At 46.2% G+C, this 16,567-nt stretch overlaps 1 protein-coding gene across 5 annotated transcripts in view; it reads left to right on the top strand.

Annotated features, from left to right (window-relative positions):
- LOC141080642 (uncharacterized) overlaps positions 1-16,567 on the top strand; it is an 869,999-nt gene that overhangs the window by 661,791 nt on the left and 191,641 nt on the right. For 4 of the 5 annotated variants that reach the window (XM_073566017.1, XM_073566013.1, XM_073566016.1 and 1 more), the window contains one exon: positions 13,413-13,463. The exons of the other annotated variant lie outside the window; for it this stretch is intronic. In XM_073566017.1, coding sequence (XP_073422118.1) covers positions 13,413-13,463 — 51 coding nt within the window. The remainder of the gene's footprint in view (positions 1-13,412; positions 13,464-16,567) is intronic. 5 annotated transcript variants of the gene reach the window in all.

Here is a 16,567-nt window from a genome sequence, read left to right as displayed (position 1 = left end):
ACTCTACCCTTACAGATAACCCACCAGACCGTCCCCTTGTTACTCTCAGTGGCTCCATCTCATCAGGAGACGATATCCCTCATCGTCATGCCCGAGGGTGTTGACCAGGTACTTCTAGGGGTCCCCTGGCTGCGGTACCACTCCCCCCATATAGAGTGGTCCTCAGGGAGGATTATTGGGTGGAGTAAATCATGTGAGGGTAGATGTCAGAGGGAGTGCATTCAGGTTGCCTCCACCGAGGTTCCCGCTGATCTCTCCTTGCTCCCCAAACACTATCGACAGTATGTGGACGTGTTCTCCAAAAAGGCGGTGGAGACCCTTCCACCGCATCGCCCCTATGACTGTCCTATTGACCTCTTGCCTGGTGCTGAGCCTCCCCGGGTTGAGTCTATCCCCTATCTCTCCCGAAGACAGAGGCCATGTCTCAATACATCAGGGAGAATCTGGCAATAGGATTCATTAGGAAGTCAGTGTCACCAGCGGGGGCGGGATTCTTCTTCGTCCAGAAGAAGAGTGGGAAACTACGTCCTTGCATTGATTACAGGGGTCTTAACGCCATAACCGTTAAGAATAAGTATCCTCTGCCCATGACATCAGAACTGTTTGATAGGCTACGGGGAGCGAAGGTGTTTTCCAAACTTGATCTGCGGAGTGTCAGGATCCTGTCAGCGCCGCGGTGCGGCCTCTGCTGAGCAGGGACTCACCCGCACTGTAGGGGGGCCCGGGGTCAGGTACAGCCGGAAAGTACAGATACACTGGACCTGTGGACGCTGAAGTTTAGCAAGCAGTCACAGGACCAACGGTAATCTGACTGCAAGGGGGTGGGGCTTAGCGTCCTGCTTTCAAAGATGGCAGGATACTATACAGAAATACTCAGTCAGGCAAAACGGAGGTCATACACAGAGATATCAGTAAAGTACCAGGGATGATACAGAACGGATAGTCAGAGCCAAGCAGAAGTCAAAACCAAACAGACATAGAAGGTACCAAGCAGAATCCAAAGCAATATCCAGAGAACAGACCGAGTCATACACAGAGAATCAAGCAACCAGAACACAGCACAAACACACTCAGGGGTCACCACACAATGCCAAGGGCGAAAGCATAACTGACGGGGATGGGAGCGTCCTGAGGCTATAAGAAGCCTCTCCTAGAACCAGGGAGAGGCCACAATCATAGCCCCAGGTGTGCAGGTAAACCTGCACTGGGGTCACAACCTTTAACCCGTGAAATGCCAGTCATCAGCACTGGTTCCAGACATTAACCCCACGTGTGCGAGTCAAACCCGCACTGAGATCATGACAGTACCCCCCTCTCCATGGGGGCCTCTGGACCCCCAGGCTTGCCTGGGTACTTAGCATGGAAAGCCCGCACCCGGCGATCAGCATGCATCAACCAGGCCGGTACCCAGGACCTGTCTTTCGGTCCATACCCCTTCCAATGAACCAGGTACTGTACCGACCGCCGTACAAACCTGGAATCTATGATATGACCAACCTCGTACTCCACCTGCCCCTCGACCAAAACAGGAGGAGCAGCGGACTCGTAGTCTCCCCGGGCTGCTTCAAAAGGTTTCAGTAGAGATTTGTGGAAGACGTTAGGGATCTTGAAAGAGGGTGGAAGGCACAGCCTATATGCCACTGGATTGATTTTTTCCACAATCTTGTATGGGCCAATGAATTTGGGCCCCAACTTGGCTGAAGGAACCTTCAACTTAATGTTTCGCGTGGAGAGCCAAACCTTGTCTCCAACCTGAAACGTGGGCCCTGGTGTTCATTTCCTGTCCGCGAAAAACTTATACGTGCCCTGAGACCTAGATATAATCCGCTGAACTTCTGCCCACGTATTCTGTAATCACTGAACAGAGTCCTCAGCCCCGGGACACCCCGAGTCCAGATGAGAAAACTCACCAAAATGAGGACTGAACCCATAATTGATCAAAAAAGGAGTCATACCCGACTATTGAAGGCAAATTTAGCCAATGGCAGTGCATCGCACCAGTCATTCTGTCTAGCAGAGGTTAGACACCTGAGGATTTGCTCCAGGGACTGGTTAGTGCGCTCCGTCTGACCACTGCTCTCAGGATGGTATGCAGATTAAAAGGACAGAGACATCCCTAATTTTTTGCAGAAAGCACGCCAAAACTTAGCCACGAACTGCACACCACGATCAGACACCACATTCAGGGGTACCCCATGCAACCGGATCACATGCTTCACAAACAACCTGGACAACATCTCAGCTGACGGTAGTGCGGACAGGGGTACAAAATGAGCCTGCTTAGAAAACCCATACCACTGTATTACCCTTAGATGGAGGGAGATTGGTAACAAAATCCATGGATAAGTGAGTCCATGGTCTTTCGGGCACTGCCAAGGGCATCAGCTCCCCTGCCGACCGGCTATGAGAGCTTTTAGAACGAGCGCAGACCCCACAACCAGCAATGAATTTTTTTATGTCCGAACCAAGGGTAGGCCACCAAAAGATCATAGCCACCGCCAGACGCGTGGCTGAAATACCAGGGTGAGCACTCAGCTTGGATTCATGGAACTCCTGCAAGAGTTTCAGGCGAAGTTGCTCTGGGACAAACAACTTCCCCTCCGGCTTGGCCGCCGGGGCCCGCAACTGGGCCCCCTGAATCTCCCGTTCCAATTCAGACGAGAACTCTGCTATCTCAACCCCAGGGTGAAGAATGGAGGATGGTGGCTCAGGGGGCGACACCGGCTGAAAACTGCACGATAAGGCATCAGCCTTGACATTCTTAGACCCTGGACGAAATGTAATCGTAAACTGAAAACGGGAAAAAAAAGTGACCAACAGGCCTGTCTGGGTGTTAGTCTTTTAGCAGACTCAATGTATGACAAATTTTTGTGATCCGTGATCACCGTAACCGGGTGACTGGCCCCCTCCAAAAAGTGCCTCCATTCTTCAAACGCCAATTTGACCGCAAGAAGCTCTCTATTGCCTACATTGTAATTTCTTTCCGCAGCAGAGAACTTCTTGGAAAAGAAAGCACATGGCCTAAGGTTGGTTAGAGTGGCAGGCCCTTTGGACAACACCGCCCCCACCCCCACCTCAGAGGCGTCCACTTCCATGACGAATGGTTTGGACGGATCTGGCTGTACTAACACGGGAGCAGACATAAACCTTCTTTTCAGGGTCGCAAAGGCCTATTTTGCGAGTGAGGACCTTTTTCTCACATCTGCACCTTTACAAGTAAGATCTGTGAGTGGTTTGACCACCTGTGAAAACCCCCGAATAAATTTGCGGTAATAATTGGCAAACCCCAAGAAGCGCTGAAGACCCTTAAGGTCTCGGGGATGCACCCAATCCACAATGGCCTGCACCTTCTTGGGGTCCATGCGAAAACCCTCACAGGACACAATTAATCCCAAAAAAGACAATTCTTGAACAAAAAGCACACATTTCTCCAATTTGGCATTTCCCTCAGTCTTTGGAGAACGGTTCGTACATGATTCAGATGAGATTGACTGTTGGGAGAGTATATCAGAATATCGTCTAAGTAAATAACAACAAAACGACCAATGAGATCTGAGAATACCACGTTGATGAAATTCTGAAATATGGCTGGGGCATATTGTGCTGAGATCATGACACGTGCTGAGATCATGACACAGGGGGCTTACAACCTGATTCGCATCCGTGATGGGGACGAATGGAAGATGGCATTTAACACCAGAGATGGGCACCATGAATACCCGGTGATGCCCTTCGGCCTCTGTAATGCCCCGGCCATCTTCCAAGACTTTGTGAACGATATCTTCCGGGATATGCTTACCACCTCGGTTGTAGTCTATCTGGATGATATTCTCATCTACTCTCCAGATATTGACTCACACCGGAGAGATGTTTGCAAAGTTTTCGATCGCCTGCGGCAAACTCCCTCTATGCCAAGTTGGAGAAGTGTGTGTTTGAGCAGGAGTCCTTGCCTTTCCTGGGCTATATCATCTCCGCCCGGAGATTGGCCATGGATCCTGCCAAGCTAGAGGCATTGAAAGATTGGCAGGAACCTCATTCTCTCAAAGCGGTACAGTGCTTTATGGGGTTTATAAATTATTATCGCCAATTCATCCCCCACTTCTCGACTTTGGTAGCACCTTTGGTAGCCCTCACCAAGAAGAGTGCAAATCCCAAGTTGTGGTCGGAACCGGTCTCCAAGGCCTTCTCCATTAAGTCCCATCTTGCTAGCGCTCCCATGCTACATCGCCCAGATGTAGATAAGCCCTTCATTCTGGAAGTGGATACCTCTTCCGTCGGTGCTGGAGCGGTCCTGTTTCAGAAGGACACGCAAGGTCGGAAGCACCCATGCTTCTTTTTCTCCAAGACCTTCACACCGGAGGAGAGGAATTATGCCATCAGGGACAGGGAGTTGCTAGCGATGAAGTTGGCCTTCCCAGAGTGGAGACACCTCCTGGAGGGGGCTCGCCACCCTTTCCAGGTGTTCACCAACCACAAAAACTTGGTGTATTTGCAAACAGCCCAGCGGCTAAACTCTCGTGAGGCCAGATGGTCTTTGTTCTTTTCCCGGTTCCACTTCACCCTCCATTTTCTCTCCGGGGAGAAGAACGTCTGGGTCGATGCTCTCTCCCGCTCCGTGGTGTCATCGGAGGAAGAGGAGGAGGAGCCTCAGCAGATCGTCTCATCCGAGAGCCTGAGGACTGTGGCTCCGATTGCCCTTGAGTCAATACCTCCGGGCAAGACATTTGTCCCTGCCCGTCTGCGACCGGAGGTCCTCTCTTGGGCTCACTCGTCCAGGGTGGGTGGACATTTCGGGACAAAACGGACCTCTGAGCTTTTCGCGAGGACGTATTGGTGGCCGCATATGGCCCGTGAGGTCAGGGACTATATTCAGGCGTGCGTCTCTTGCGCCCAGAATAGGTCCTCTTGGCAGCGGCCCACTGGGCTTCTTTTTCCTCTGCCGGTAGCGGACAGGCCCTGGGAGATGGTCTGTATGGACTTTGTGGTGGGGCTACCCAAGTCCAGTGGCAGTACGGTCATTTGGGTTGTCACCGACCATTTCTCTAAGATGGTGCACTTGGTACCTCTCTCCCAGTTACCGTCTGCGCGGGGCCTGGCAGTGTTGTTCATTAAGCACGTTTTCCACCTGCACCGCATGCCGGACAAGATTGTTAGTGACCGGGGTCCTCAGTTTGTGTCCCGGTTTTGGAGAGAGCTTTGTTCCCTGCTCAGCATTGAGCTGAATCTCTCCTCGGCCTGTCATCCCGAGACGAACGGGTTGGTAGAGAGAGCCAACCAGACCCTGGTCACATATCTTCGACATTTTGTCTCGGCCAGGCAGGATGACTGGGCATCCTTGCTGCCGTGGGCAGAGTTCACTTTGAACAATGCTGTGGCCGACTCCACCGGTCAGACCCCATTCCTCCTAAATTATGGTCAGCATCCGTGCGTCCCTGTGCCCATGCCCGTGTCATCCACCGACTCCAGGGTGGCAGACTGGGCGGTGGAGGCACGTGACATTTGGGATCGCACCCAGGATGCTATCCGGGCTTCCAAGGAGAGAATGAGGACCTCCGCTGACGCACACCGGCGCCCTGCTCCGACTTTTGCCCCTGGCGACTTGGTGTGACTCTCCGCCCGAAACATCAGGCTGCGGGTAGAGTCCGCTAAGTTTGCACCACGCTACATTGGCCCCTTCAAGGTCCTCGAGCAGATCAGCTCTGTGGTCTACCGCCTGGCTCTTCCACCACACTTGGCTATCTCTGATACATTCCACGTGTCCCTCCTTAAGCCTGTTGATTTGTCCCGGTTCTCCGAGTCATCTGCCGGGACATCAGACTTGTCTTCGGACGACTTTGAGGTCAATGCCATCGTGGGATACAAGGTGATGCGGGGCAAATAGTTTTATTTGGTGGATTGGAAGGGTCATGGACCAAAGGCTCAGACCTGGGAGCCAGTGGAGAACATCAACGCTCCACTCCTCATTGCGGCGTTTGAGCGTAGTGAGGCTCAGAGGGGAGGGGGCCCTAGGAGGGGAGGTAATGTTAGGCGTCGGGCTCCTGCCACTGCACAGCAGGAATCCAGAGCCTTGCACCCAGCGGTCTCCCATTCTTCTTCAGCCGCAGTGGAGCCTGCTCAGCAGATTTGTCGGTCCCGGCGCTCTGTCCAGGCAAACTCTGTGGGTTTGCTTGCTGCTGCCACCTCTGGTACAGCCATGACAATGCATGCTGCTCAGCAGCGAGATTCTCCAGGGACTAAGTCCTCATGTCAGGCCACTGAGCATGCCCGTGGAGTGATCTCCCATTGGAAATTGAGGGTCACGTGCTCAGGTCCTGCTCGGGTTTGGAATGGCCCATCCGAGAAGCCAGGAAGGTCCCGGACGCCCGTGGCTATAAAAAATTTGCATGGCCGCTCGCCCATGCGCTAGGATAGACTGTATTTACAGACTATGTGGAGTGAGTGATGTAGGCACACATGAATGTCTCTGGTGAATGACTCATTAAGAAACCCCTACCCTTGGTATGCATGTGTTGTGCAGCTTAGCCTGCTAGCGCCCAGGCTTAGGCATAGGTAGGACAGAGGTTGAGTCAGGCATCAGTCCTCACCAGGGACTCGGCACACCTCAGTGCACGTGCTCCATAGCCAGCATCTATAGCGGCATTCGCGGCAGCAACGCCGCGCGTTCAGTGGGCCTAGAAGGACTCTAACCCCGTGTCCTTAGGGTAGAGTTCTGTGGCCGTAAACTGTGCGCTCTTTTAGCCGAGCTCTGTGGGCACAAACAGGCTCCGGCGTTTATGTTCAGCGGTAGTGCGGCTCTGTGAAGCAACAGAGTCTGCCCCTGTACACTCCGGGTGGTGATAACCCGCGTGTGTTCTTATAGTATACCGCCATATAGCATCCGCCATTGCTGAGCAGCAGGTTACCATCCCTGCACGGTGGACCCCGGGCTGCGAACGCACCTTATTACCATCTTTATTATTTGGTGCGTTCCGCCAGCCCTAACTGACAGAGAGCAAAAGGAACAGGGTAACAAAAATGCAACACTTAGCATTCTGCTGTAAAGCACCGCACAGCAGGATAACGACACCAGATTCACCATAAACAGCTGAGGCACCACTGCTCCCAGCAAGCTCCTTCTCCCAGCATGGTCGCTGCAGAATGAACTCTAACGCCGACGGTCAGCTTATGCATCAGGTGACCTTTTGAAGGAAGGTGGGAGTGGTCACCACCTGCATCAGCAAACTCAGCAGCAATGTAATTACACCAACGGCCACCGAGGGAAAAAACTGACATTAAACCCGATGGCATGAAATGAAAAAAGTTTTATTGTGAGAATCCAGATCTGCCACAGATCTAAAAATGGATCATGACACACGCACTGAGCTCTATGAGGATTCTCTGATGCTGGCATTAGGAGCGGTGGGGCGTGACCACAAGTATACAATTTGCATACATGTGGTTACATGCCAACTAGATGTGAGGATTCACAAGTCTGAAGTCACATAGAGTGACTGCACACTTGTAGCCTAAAGCTGGACGCCCCTTTTAAATGAAAGTTTCCAATATGCTCTTAACGCTATAGGTCCTTAAAGGGTTTGTCCAGGGCTGGGCAACGCCTTTTTAACAGGTAAAGCATACAATCAAGACTTAAAAAACACATGTATTCCCCCTCCAGATTGGCATTGTTCCTCTGATGTCAGTGCTGATGAAGTGACCTTGTTAAGTCATGTGACCACTGCAGCCAATCAGAGGCAATGATTGGCTACAGTTTGTACTCTGAGGCCGAGCAACCCCTTTAATGTATGAAAATTGGTCTAATCATGATAAATTACCCTAGTAAATTAGTTTTATGAACTAATAAAATATGCCTGAAATTTAATTTTAAGTGGAAGTGAGATTTGTTAATATGTCATTTCCTTTGGCCATTTGAAGTTGTACTTTTCTAGGGTTTACAAGGCCCATCTGCTTTTTTTTCCTCACTGACTTCTAGTATAGTTTCTACATCCGGCACATTGATTTTCCATGGACTCTGCTTTCCACTGTCGCAGTTCTATGATCAGACCCCAGTACTGTCTCCTGTACGTCTTTTTACATAAAAATGAAAACAGATGCTAGTACAGCTAAATAGAAGGAAAATTATATTTGTGCACAGAATACTTTGCTTCTCCCTTATGCTGAAATCCGTTCCCCCTATTGATGGAAACAGACTTTCATGACACTGGATCTCCTGAACAGCGCGATGGCAGCTGGCAGTCGCTTCGCCGGCTCGTGTTTCTCCTTCACTTTTTTGCGGCGTAATCCCTTTAATACGATAATGAATCAGTGTGCTGGGCTGAAATACACTGTCTGGATGGAGATTGTGGAGGATATAAAGATGTTTAACCCCTTATTGTATCTGGAGTTGTGTGCTACCTGCTTCTTTTTGTCTGGATACACATTTTTTCCTAAATTGTTTAGTTTTTATACCATTTTCATTCATTTAGCGTCGGTGTGATTGAAAATCATCAGTAATTAAATAGTGTGAGTTACATCTCGCGCTACAATATACGGCCTGTGCTCCTTTTTCTGATATGTGGATTCTCGTCTCTGACCTAGATGCAGAGTCCGGTGAAACGCTCTTTGTTGGGTATTGATCCTCCGTATCGTTATACCCTGTAGATGGCACTGTTGTCTTTTCAGTTTACAAGAAGGTTTAATGATGGCCTCAGATCAGACAATCATAGCGGCTGCTTCCCCTCATTAAAGAATCAATAGGCTTTAGTGCCAATAAAAAATGCCGTGATTTATCGTGAAATATGAAACAATTAATTGTTTGTTAATTATAATTTCTAGAGGTCATGCACTGGAAAGTCCTGGGCGGAATTATCAATATGTCACAGCCGTAGGGTTGGCTTTAGGCCAAATTCACACATTTTGTCTGTATTTAGATCTGTATGAATGGATTGGTACAGTTGTATGTGACATATGTACTTAACTCTCATTTTATAGAGGTCTGGCAGGAGGCCAGCTTCCTGCTCACTCTGAGTCCTGGACTTTGCAAAATACAGTTTTAATATGGATTACATATACAGATGCAAATACATGTATGAATTCTGGGACCAAGGATTTAATGGCTATAATGTGCAGTATATGTCGAGGTTCGTCAAATCAATAACCTTCGTATTAGCTATGTAAGCATTATACCTGTATTATATCTTCCTCATACTTTCCCTTATGTTATCATATGCATTACATATGATGTCCTCTCTTGCTGTTTTTCTAGCTCTTTTTTCACTTTTGTCCCCATTTTCCTGTTTTTTCTCTTTTTAAGCAATAAAGTTTTGATACGTATCTCATACTTATGGGCTTATGATAGTTATCCTTCCTCCTGAGTTTTGTTTCTAGAGGTTAATGACTAACACTGTCCTGTTAAGAACTAGGGCAGTTAATGCATGGATAATTGTCTTAGTCTTTTGCTTTTTAGCCCATATTCTGCATGTCTTGCTGTAGTTCGTAGGATTATCTTTAAACTGCACAAATCTTTACTCATCACAGCAGTGTCTTTCCAAATAGATGCACCCGCAGTAGCAGAGCGCAGTACTGAGACATCGCTAGCCAAGCAGAGGCGCTAATCTTCCAGCCCATGAGAGTAAAGCCCCCATCACACACAGCGATCTCGCTAGCGAGATCGCTGCTGAGTCACAACTTTTGTGATGCAACAGCGATCTCACCAGTGAGATCGCTGTGTGTGACATCTATCAGCAACCGGCCCGCCCTCCTGGTATCGCTGATCGTGCTTGAAAGCTCTGGACTTTTTTCGGGTCGTTGGTCTCCCGCTGGCCAGCACGCATCGCTGCGTGTGGCAGGCGGGAGAGCAACGATCAGCGAGCAGGAGCTGGTAACCAAGGTAAACAGCGAGTTTCTAAGCGCCGGGCGGCGCTTAGAAACCCTCTGTATACCTTAGTTACCAGCGCGCTGATGCAGGGAGCTGGTAACCAAGGTAAACAGCGGATTTCTAAGTGCCGCGCGGCGCTTACAAACCCGCTGTTTACCTTGGTTACCAGCTCCCTGCATCAGTGCACTGGTAACTAAGGTACACAGCGACACGCCTGCTTGTCGTCGCTGGTGCTGATCGCTGGTGAAGCTGCCTGTTTGGCAGCTCACCAGCGATCATGTAGTGACACACCAGCGATCCTGACAAGTTCATATAGTTGTCGGGATCGCTGGTAAGTTGCTATGTGTGACGGGGCCCTAATTCTTCTGCTAAGGACTATTTGCCTGCATAATTCCAGTATATGTATTCGTATCAGGTAGACTTGGTCATTGTATGAGGCCATCAAATGCGTGTGGTCTCTAGTGGTCAGTAACATCATTTAGAAACCGCGTATGATTTGTGTTTGATTTACAAAAAGAGAGATTTATTATAGTAATGTGGCTTTCATACCGCGGAATACAATAGCGGTCTTCAAGCCAGTCGGTTCATGTCCTTTGCAGACTTTCTGGTAACCTCTGCTGCGAATATTTCCATCCACAGGGACAACACGGACAAAATGCCTTTCTTAAAACATGGCCTCGGAGAGGCTGTGAGCTGACAAAAAAAAGCTGTGGGGGAAGGTCGGATATAATAAATGCTTGGCGAGAGCATTAGAGTATATTACTTTCCTACAGACGATGTGGCTCTGCTGAAAGCTGTGTGCTGAATTACTAAAAAGAGTAGCAAATCCATGGCCGTCTCTCAGTAGTACATATGATATTAGTTTACGTCTGTGTTTGCGTGAGATTGCGTTGTAGCTGGCCGTTATGGTCGTCTAGCTGTAGCAGTATGGGAGGCAGTTCACTAGTGAGGCAGCAAAGTTGCTGGCTCTGTAGTGGGCACACTGCATCTAGCACTATATGAAGAGCACCTGATTGTTTTCTTAACTCCTATAGAGTCGTATGGAGCAATAATGAACATGCTCATAGCGTTGCCTCTTCTTCCTGCTTGTCATTAATTTAAGCTCCAATTCTACTACATCAGTCTATCTCTGTAATGAAGTAGGCACATATTACTACCTCTGTCCTCTCCTTGTAAATAAGTCATCCTGGCACAGCTTGTACTGCCTCACTGTGTCTCCCTTTAACTAATATAGACACAAATATTACTGCCTTTTTGTCTCTCCATGTATTGAAAAAGGCTTGTATAGCACTGCCTCTTCTTCGTTATTATAAATGATATAGGTACAGATTGTACTGCAAATGAAGTAGGCACATACAGTCCTGCCTCCCCTCTCTCCTTATCCTTATCATATAGGCACAGATTGTGCTGCCTTTCTCTGTTCTTCCTGTAAATCTTGTATGCCAAAAAATAAAAAAAAGTATTCCAGGAGTGAGCTCTTTATTGGCTAGCCACAAAAAAATATATTTGCAATTTTTTTTTGCTTTTCTGGTTACCCTGTAAAGGTATCGCTCCTGGAATACTTTTGTCATTTTTTGTCATAAAAGTATTTACATCGATTTTTCTGGCTCACACGGTACCACAATATAATTTTTTTTATTATACATCATGTTTCTTCCTGTAAATGACATAGACATAATTAGTACTGTCTTTCTCTGTATTGAATAGACACTAAACATATACTATTGCCTCTTCTCTCTCCTTGGAAAGTATGTAGATACTTATTGGTCTCTCCCTGTAAATGATATAGACACATTTAGTGCTACTTTCTTGTCTATCCCTGTATTGAGGTAGGCACATAAAATACTAGCTCTGCTCCCTTCTAAATTATGTAAGCACCAATTATACAGGCTGCATCTCCCACGGTAATAAAGTAGTCCCACCTTGTAAATTGTCTAGGCACTGATTGTGCTTCCTTACTGTCCTGTCTCTCTGTGTACTGAAACAAGCACTTACAATTCTGCCTCACCCCTCTCCTTGTAATTTATATACAGTGGGGGTGGGGGAATAAGTATTTGATACACTGCAAATTTTGCAAGTTTTCCCACCTACAAAGAATGGACAGGCCTCTAATATTTACCGTAGGTACACTTCAACTGTGAGAGACAGAATCTAAAAAAACAAAGCAAAACAAAATCACATTGTATGATTTTTACATAATTAAATTGCATTTTATTGCATGAAATAAGTATTTGATCACCTACCAACCAGCAAGAATTCTGGCTCTCACAGACCTGTTAGTTTTTCTTTAAGAAGCCCTCCTACTCTGCTCTCGTTACCTTTATTGCACTTGTTTGAACTCATTACCTGTATAACAGACACCTGTCCACACACTCAATTAATCACACTTGAACCTTTCCACCAAGACCAAACAGCTGTCTAAGGACACCAGGGACAAAATTGTATACCTGCTCAAGGCACGGATGGGCTACAGGACAATAGGCAAGCAGCTTGGTGACAAGGCAACAACTGTTGGCTCAACTATTAGAAAATGGAAGAAACACAAGATGACTGTCAATCTTCCTCCGTCTGGGGTTCCTTGCAAGATCTTGCTTCATGGGGTAAAGGTAATTCTTAGAAAGGTTACTAATCAGCCCAGAATTGCATGGAGGACTTTGTCAATGACCTGAAGAGAGCTAAGACCACAGTCAAACATTACCGTTAGTAAGACACTACGCCGTCATGGATTAAAATCCTGCAAGGCATGCAGGGTCTCCCTACTCATGCCAGCACATGTCCAGACCTGCTTGAAGTTCACCAGTGACCATCTGGATGAACCACAGGAGGCATGGGAGAAGGTCATTTGGTCAGATGAGACCAAAATAGAACTTTTTGGTATCAGTGCCATACAACGTGTTTGTACAACCCCAAGAACAATATCCCAACATCATGAAACATTGTGGGGGAAATATAATACTTTGGGATTACTTTTCTGGCAAGGAGACAGGACGACTGCACTGTATTGAAGGGAGGATGGATGGAGTCATGTATCGTGAGATTTAGACCAACAACCTCCTTCCCTCAGTAACAGGATTGAAGATGGGTTGTGCCTGGGTCTTCCATCATGACAATGACTCGAAACACACAAGGGAACTAAGCATTTCAACATCCTGGAGTGGCCTAACCAATCTCCAGACCTGAATCCAATAAAAAATTTTTTGAGGGAGCTGAAACTCAATGTTGCCCAGTGACAGCTCCAAAATCTGAAAGATATCGAGAAGATCTGTATGGACGAGTGGGCCAAAATCCCTTCTGCAGTGCGTGCAAACTTGGTCAAGAACTACAGGAAATGTCTGACCTCTGTAATTGGAAACAAAGGTTTCTGTACAAATTATTAAGTCCTGTTTTTCTGCAAATTAATTATGTAAAAATTATACAATGTGATTTTCTGGATTTTTTTTAGATTCTGTCTTTCACAGTTAAAGTGTATCTGAAATTAAAATTACAAACCCACATTCTTTGAGGTGGGCAAAAAACATTGGCAGTGTATCAAATACTTACTGTATTTTCCTCACTATAGGTACAGACTGTGTTGTCTCTATCTTTCCCTGTAATGCACCAAACATTGCAGGTAAGAACTTTGTGATAGATAAGCCAGTGATGAAAATAGTTGCTAGTATCAAAACTTCAGTGATGAACGCAAGAATATTTTACTATGTATGTGAAAGATCTACATTATAATTGTTAACTTCTAGAATTATGGCTGAGGTGATATGTTAAAGCCTCAATTTTCACTTCACACCGATGATATGAATCTGAACTCAATTTATGTTGGACACTTGGGGCACTTAGAAGCAACCTAATCTGAGAGCAGAATACTATTGAGAAAGAGACCATCATTTCAGTGATATGTCACTTACTGGGCTGCTTGCTGTAGTTTTGATAAAATCACTGTTTGATCAACAGGATATCATCATTAGACAACCACTAAACCAGCAGAAATGTCGTCCTCTATATTCTGGAGCTCTGTATAACTCCACCCCCACCATTGATTGGCAGCTTTCTGCCTATGCAGAGTATACACAGAAATCTGCCAATCAGTGGCATGGGTGTTGTTATACAAAGTTCAGCATTCAGAGAACTGGTAGATATGTCACAGATAAAACAGTGATTTGTAGCAAGCAGCCCAGTGATAGATCTCTGGAATCAGGGTCTCTTCCCCAACATCATGCTGCTCTTAGATTTGGTGGCAACAACTGAATGACAGATTCTCTTTGATTTGCTTTTTTAGTTTAGGGTTGTTGACAAGAAGTGCTAAAACCGCTTTAGGTTTTAGCTGTAAGCAGGCGATTGTTTTGTGCGCTCATGCAATGTGTGACAAAGCAGCAGCTCTGACAACTAAGCATGTGCATCGCAAGTCACCTCAGGTGCACCTCATTTCCTACCGGTAACGCGTCTACGAGGAGAAAAAAAAATAGCGTACGTTTTAAGATGATTCCCTTGAAATCATCAGTGGAATAATGTAAAAATGTATCGCTTGAGTGTATGCATGGCAGCTCTTTATCCCTGGAGGTTCGAGCAAAGCCCGGAGACGGAGATGAAGATTCCGCTGCCTAGCAGATTGTGCGCTCTAATCTGTATGTAGAAGCATCCCTAATAGCTGTCATTGGATTTCCTAAGAGGTGCCTGTCATCAGGAGGAGGGGGGAGATAAATTAAGTGTTTGCGCTTCATCGCTGCCTATAGGTCGTTGATGGCTGCTGAGTAATGATTTTTCTCTTTCTAATTGGTGGAGAGCAGCATCCCTTAATGGATGAGGGCCTTGTTCTCCCTCCCGCCGCCCTTTGTCTGTGCTTCCGCTGTCTCTTTAATCAATAACCTAGCTGTGCCCAGTGCTCAGGAGTTTGTGAAAGCTCCTTTGTAATAATGGATTGCCGTGGATTACATAAACCACTACCTCCTGCTGAGTCAGCCCTCTGTCAGGGGCCATTCTTTCCAGCAGCGTTATAGCTTTCTAGAGCGGCTGTTAGAGCGCTGCCTGCGGTGACTGCTGCCGAGCCGCTGTTCCGCTGCCCCATCCTGTGGATAACATCATTCTACTTACCTCTCCTTTGCTGGGAGCTTTCCTGTACAGAAAATTCTTCGAAGTGCATTTTGTCTGTCGTGTGCGAAAGTCAGTAGGAATGTAACAAAATAAAAGGGCCTGTAAATTTGTGTTTTTTCGTTTAAGGATCAAATATTTATATTTAAGTTCATGTAACTAGATGGATTTATTAACATGAGCAGATAGATATGAGTAGACAACTAGATTGATGTATGGATAGTTTGATAGATACATAGATAGTTATGAATAGAGGTAGGTAGGAGTACTGAGATAGGAGAAGATATGAATAGAGAGAGGAAGAAATGTAGATAAATCGATACAAGTAGATAGATGAACAGGAGTAGAAAAGTATATGTAGAAAGATAGATAAGTAGATTGAGTAGATATATGGATAAATAGATGTAGATAGAATTACATATGGATAGATAGAAATGACTAGATAGATGCATAGGAATGGAAAGAAAAATAGAAGTAGATAGAGAGAAGTTGATAGATTTTTATAGATAGATATGAGTAGATAGATATACAGGTGCTTCTCACAAAATAAGAATATCATCAAAAAGTTAATTTTAGTTCATCATTACAAAAAGTGAAACTCGTATGTTATATAGAGTCATTACAGACAGAGTGACCGATTTCAAGTGTTTATTTCTGTTAATGTTGATGATTATGGCTTACAGGCAATGAAGACCCAAAAGTCATTATCTCAGTAAACTAGAATACTTTATAACACAGCTTGAAAAATTATTGTAAAATCTGAAATGATGGCGTACTGAAATGTGTGTTCAGTAAATGCACTCAATGCTTGGTCGGGGCTCCATTTGCATCAATTACTGCATCAATGCAGCGTGGCATGGAGGCGATCAGCCAGTGGTACTGCTGAGGTGTTATGGAAGCCCAGGTTGCTTTGATGGCAGCATTCAGCTCATCTGCATTGTTGGGCCTTGTGTCTCTCATCTTCCTCTTGACAATACCCCATAGATTCTCTATAGGGTTAAGGTCAGGAGAGTTTGCTGGCCAATCAAGCACAGTGATACTGTTGTTTTAAATCAAGTACTGGTGCTTTTGGCAGTGTGGACGGGTGCCAAGTCCTGCTGGAGAATGAAATTTCCATCTCCAAAAAGCTTGTTGGCAGAGGGAAGCATGAAGTGCTGTAAAATTTCCAGGTAGATGGCTGCGCTGACTTTGGTCTTGTTAAAACACAGTGGACCTACCCCAGCAGATGACATGGCTCCCCAAACCATCACTGATTGTGGATACTTCACACTAGAACTCAAGCAGCTTGGATTGTGGCCTCTCCACTCTTCCTCCAGACTCTGGGACCTTGATTTCCAAATGAAATGCACTTTCATTGTGGAGTGTGTCAATGACTGTCTTCTGGACATCTGTCAAGTCAGCAGTCTTCCCCATGAGTGTGGAGCCTACTGAAACAGACTAAGGGACCTTTTCAAATGATTAGGAAGCCTTTGCAGGTGTTTTTTGTTAATTATTCTAATTTACTTAAATAATGACTTTTGGGTTTTCATTGGCTGTAAGCCATAATCATCAACATTAACAGAAATAAACACTTGAAATAGATCACTCTGTAGTGACTATATATAATATATGAGCTTCACTTTTTGAATTGAAGAA

Source organism: Dendrobates tinctorius, unplaced genomic scaffold, assembly GCF_039654945.1.
Source record: "Dendrobates tinctorius isolate UK_male_01 unplaced genomic scaffold, ASM3965494v1 ptg000016l, whole genome shotgun sequence".
Taxonomy (NCBI): domain Eukaryota; kingdom Metazoa; phylum Chordata; class Amphibia; order Anura; family Dendrobatidae; genus Dendrobates; species Dendrobates tinctorius.
This window is presented reverse-complemented; position numbering and strand designations above follow the sequence as displayed.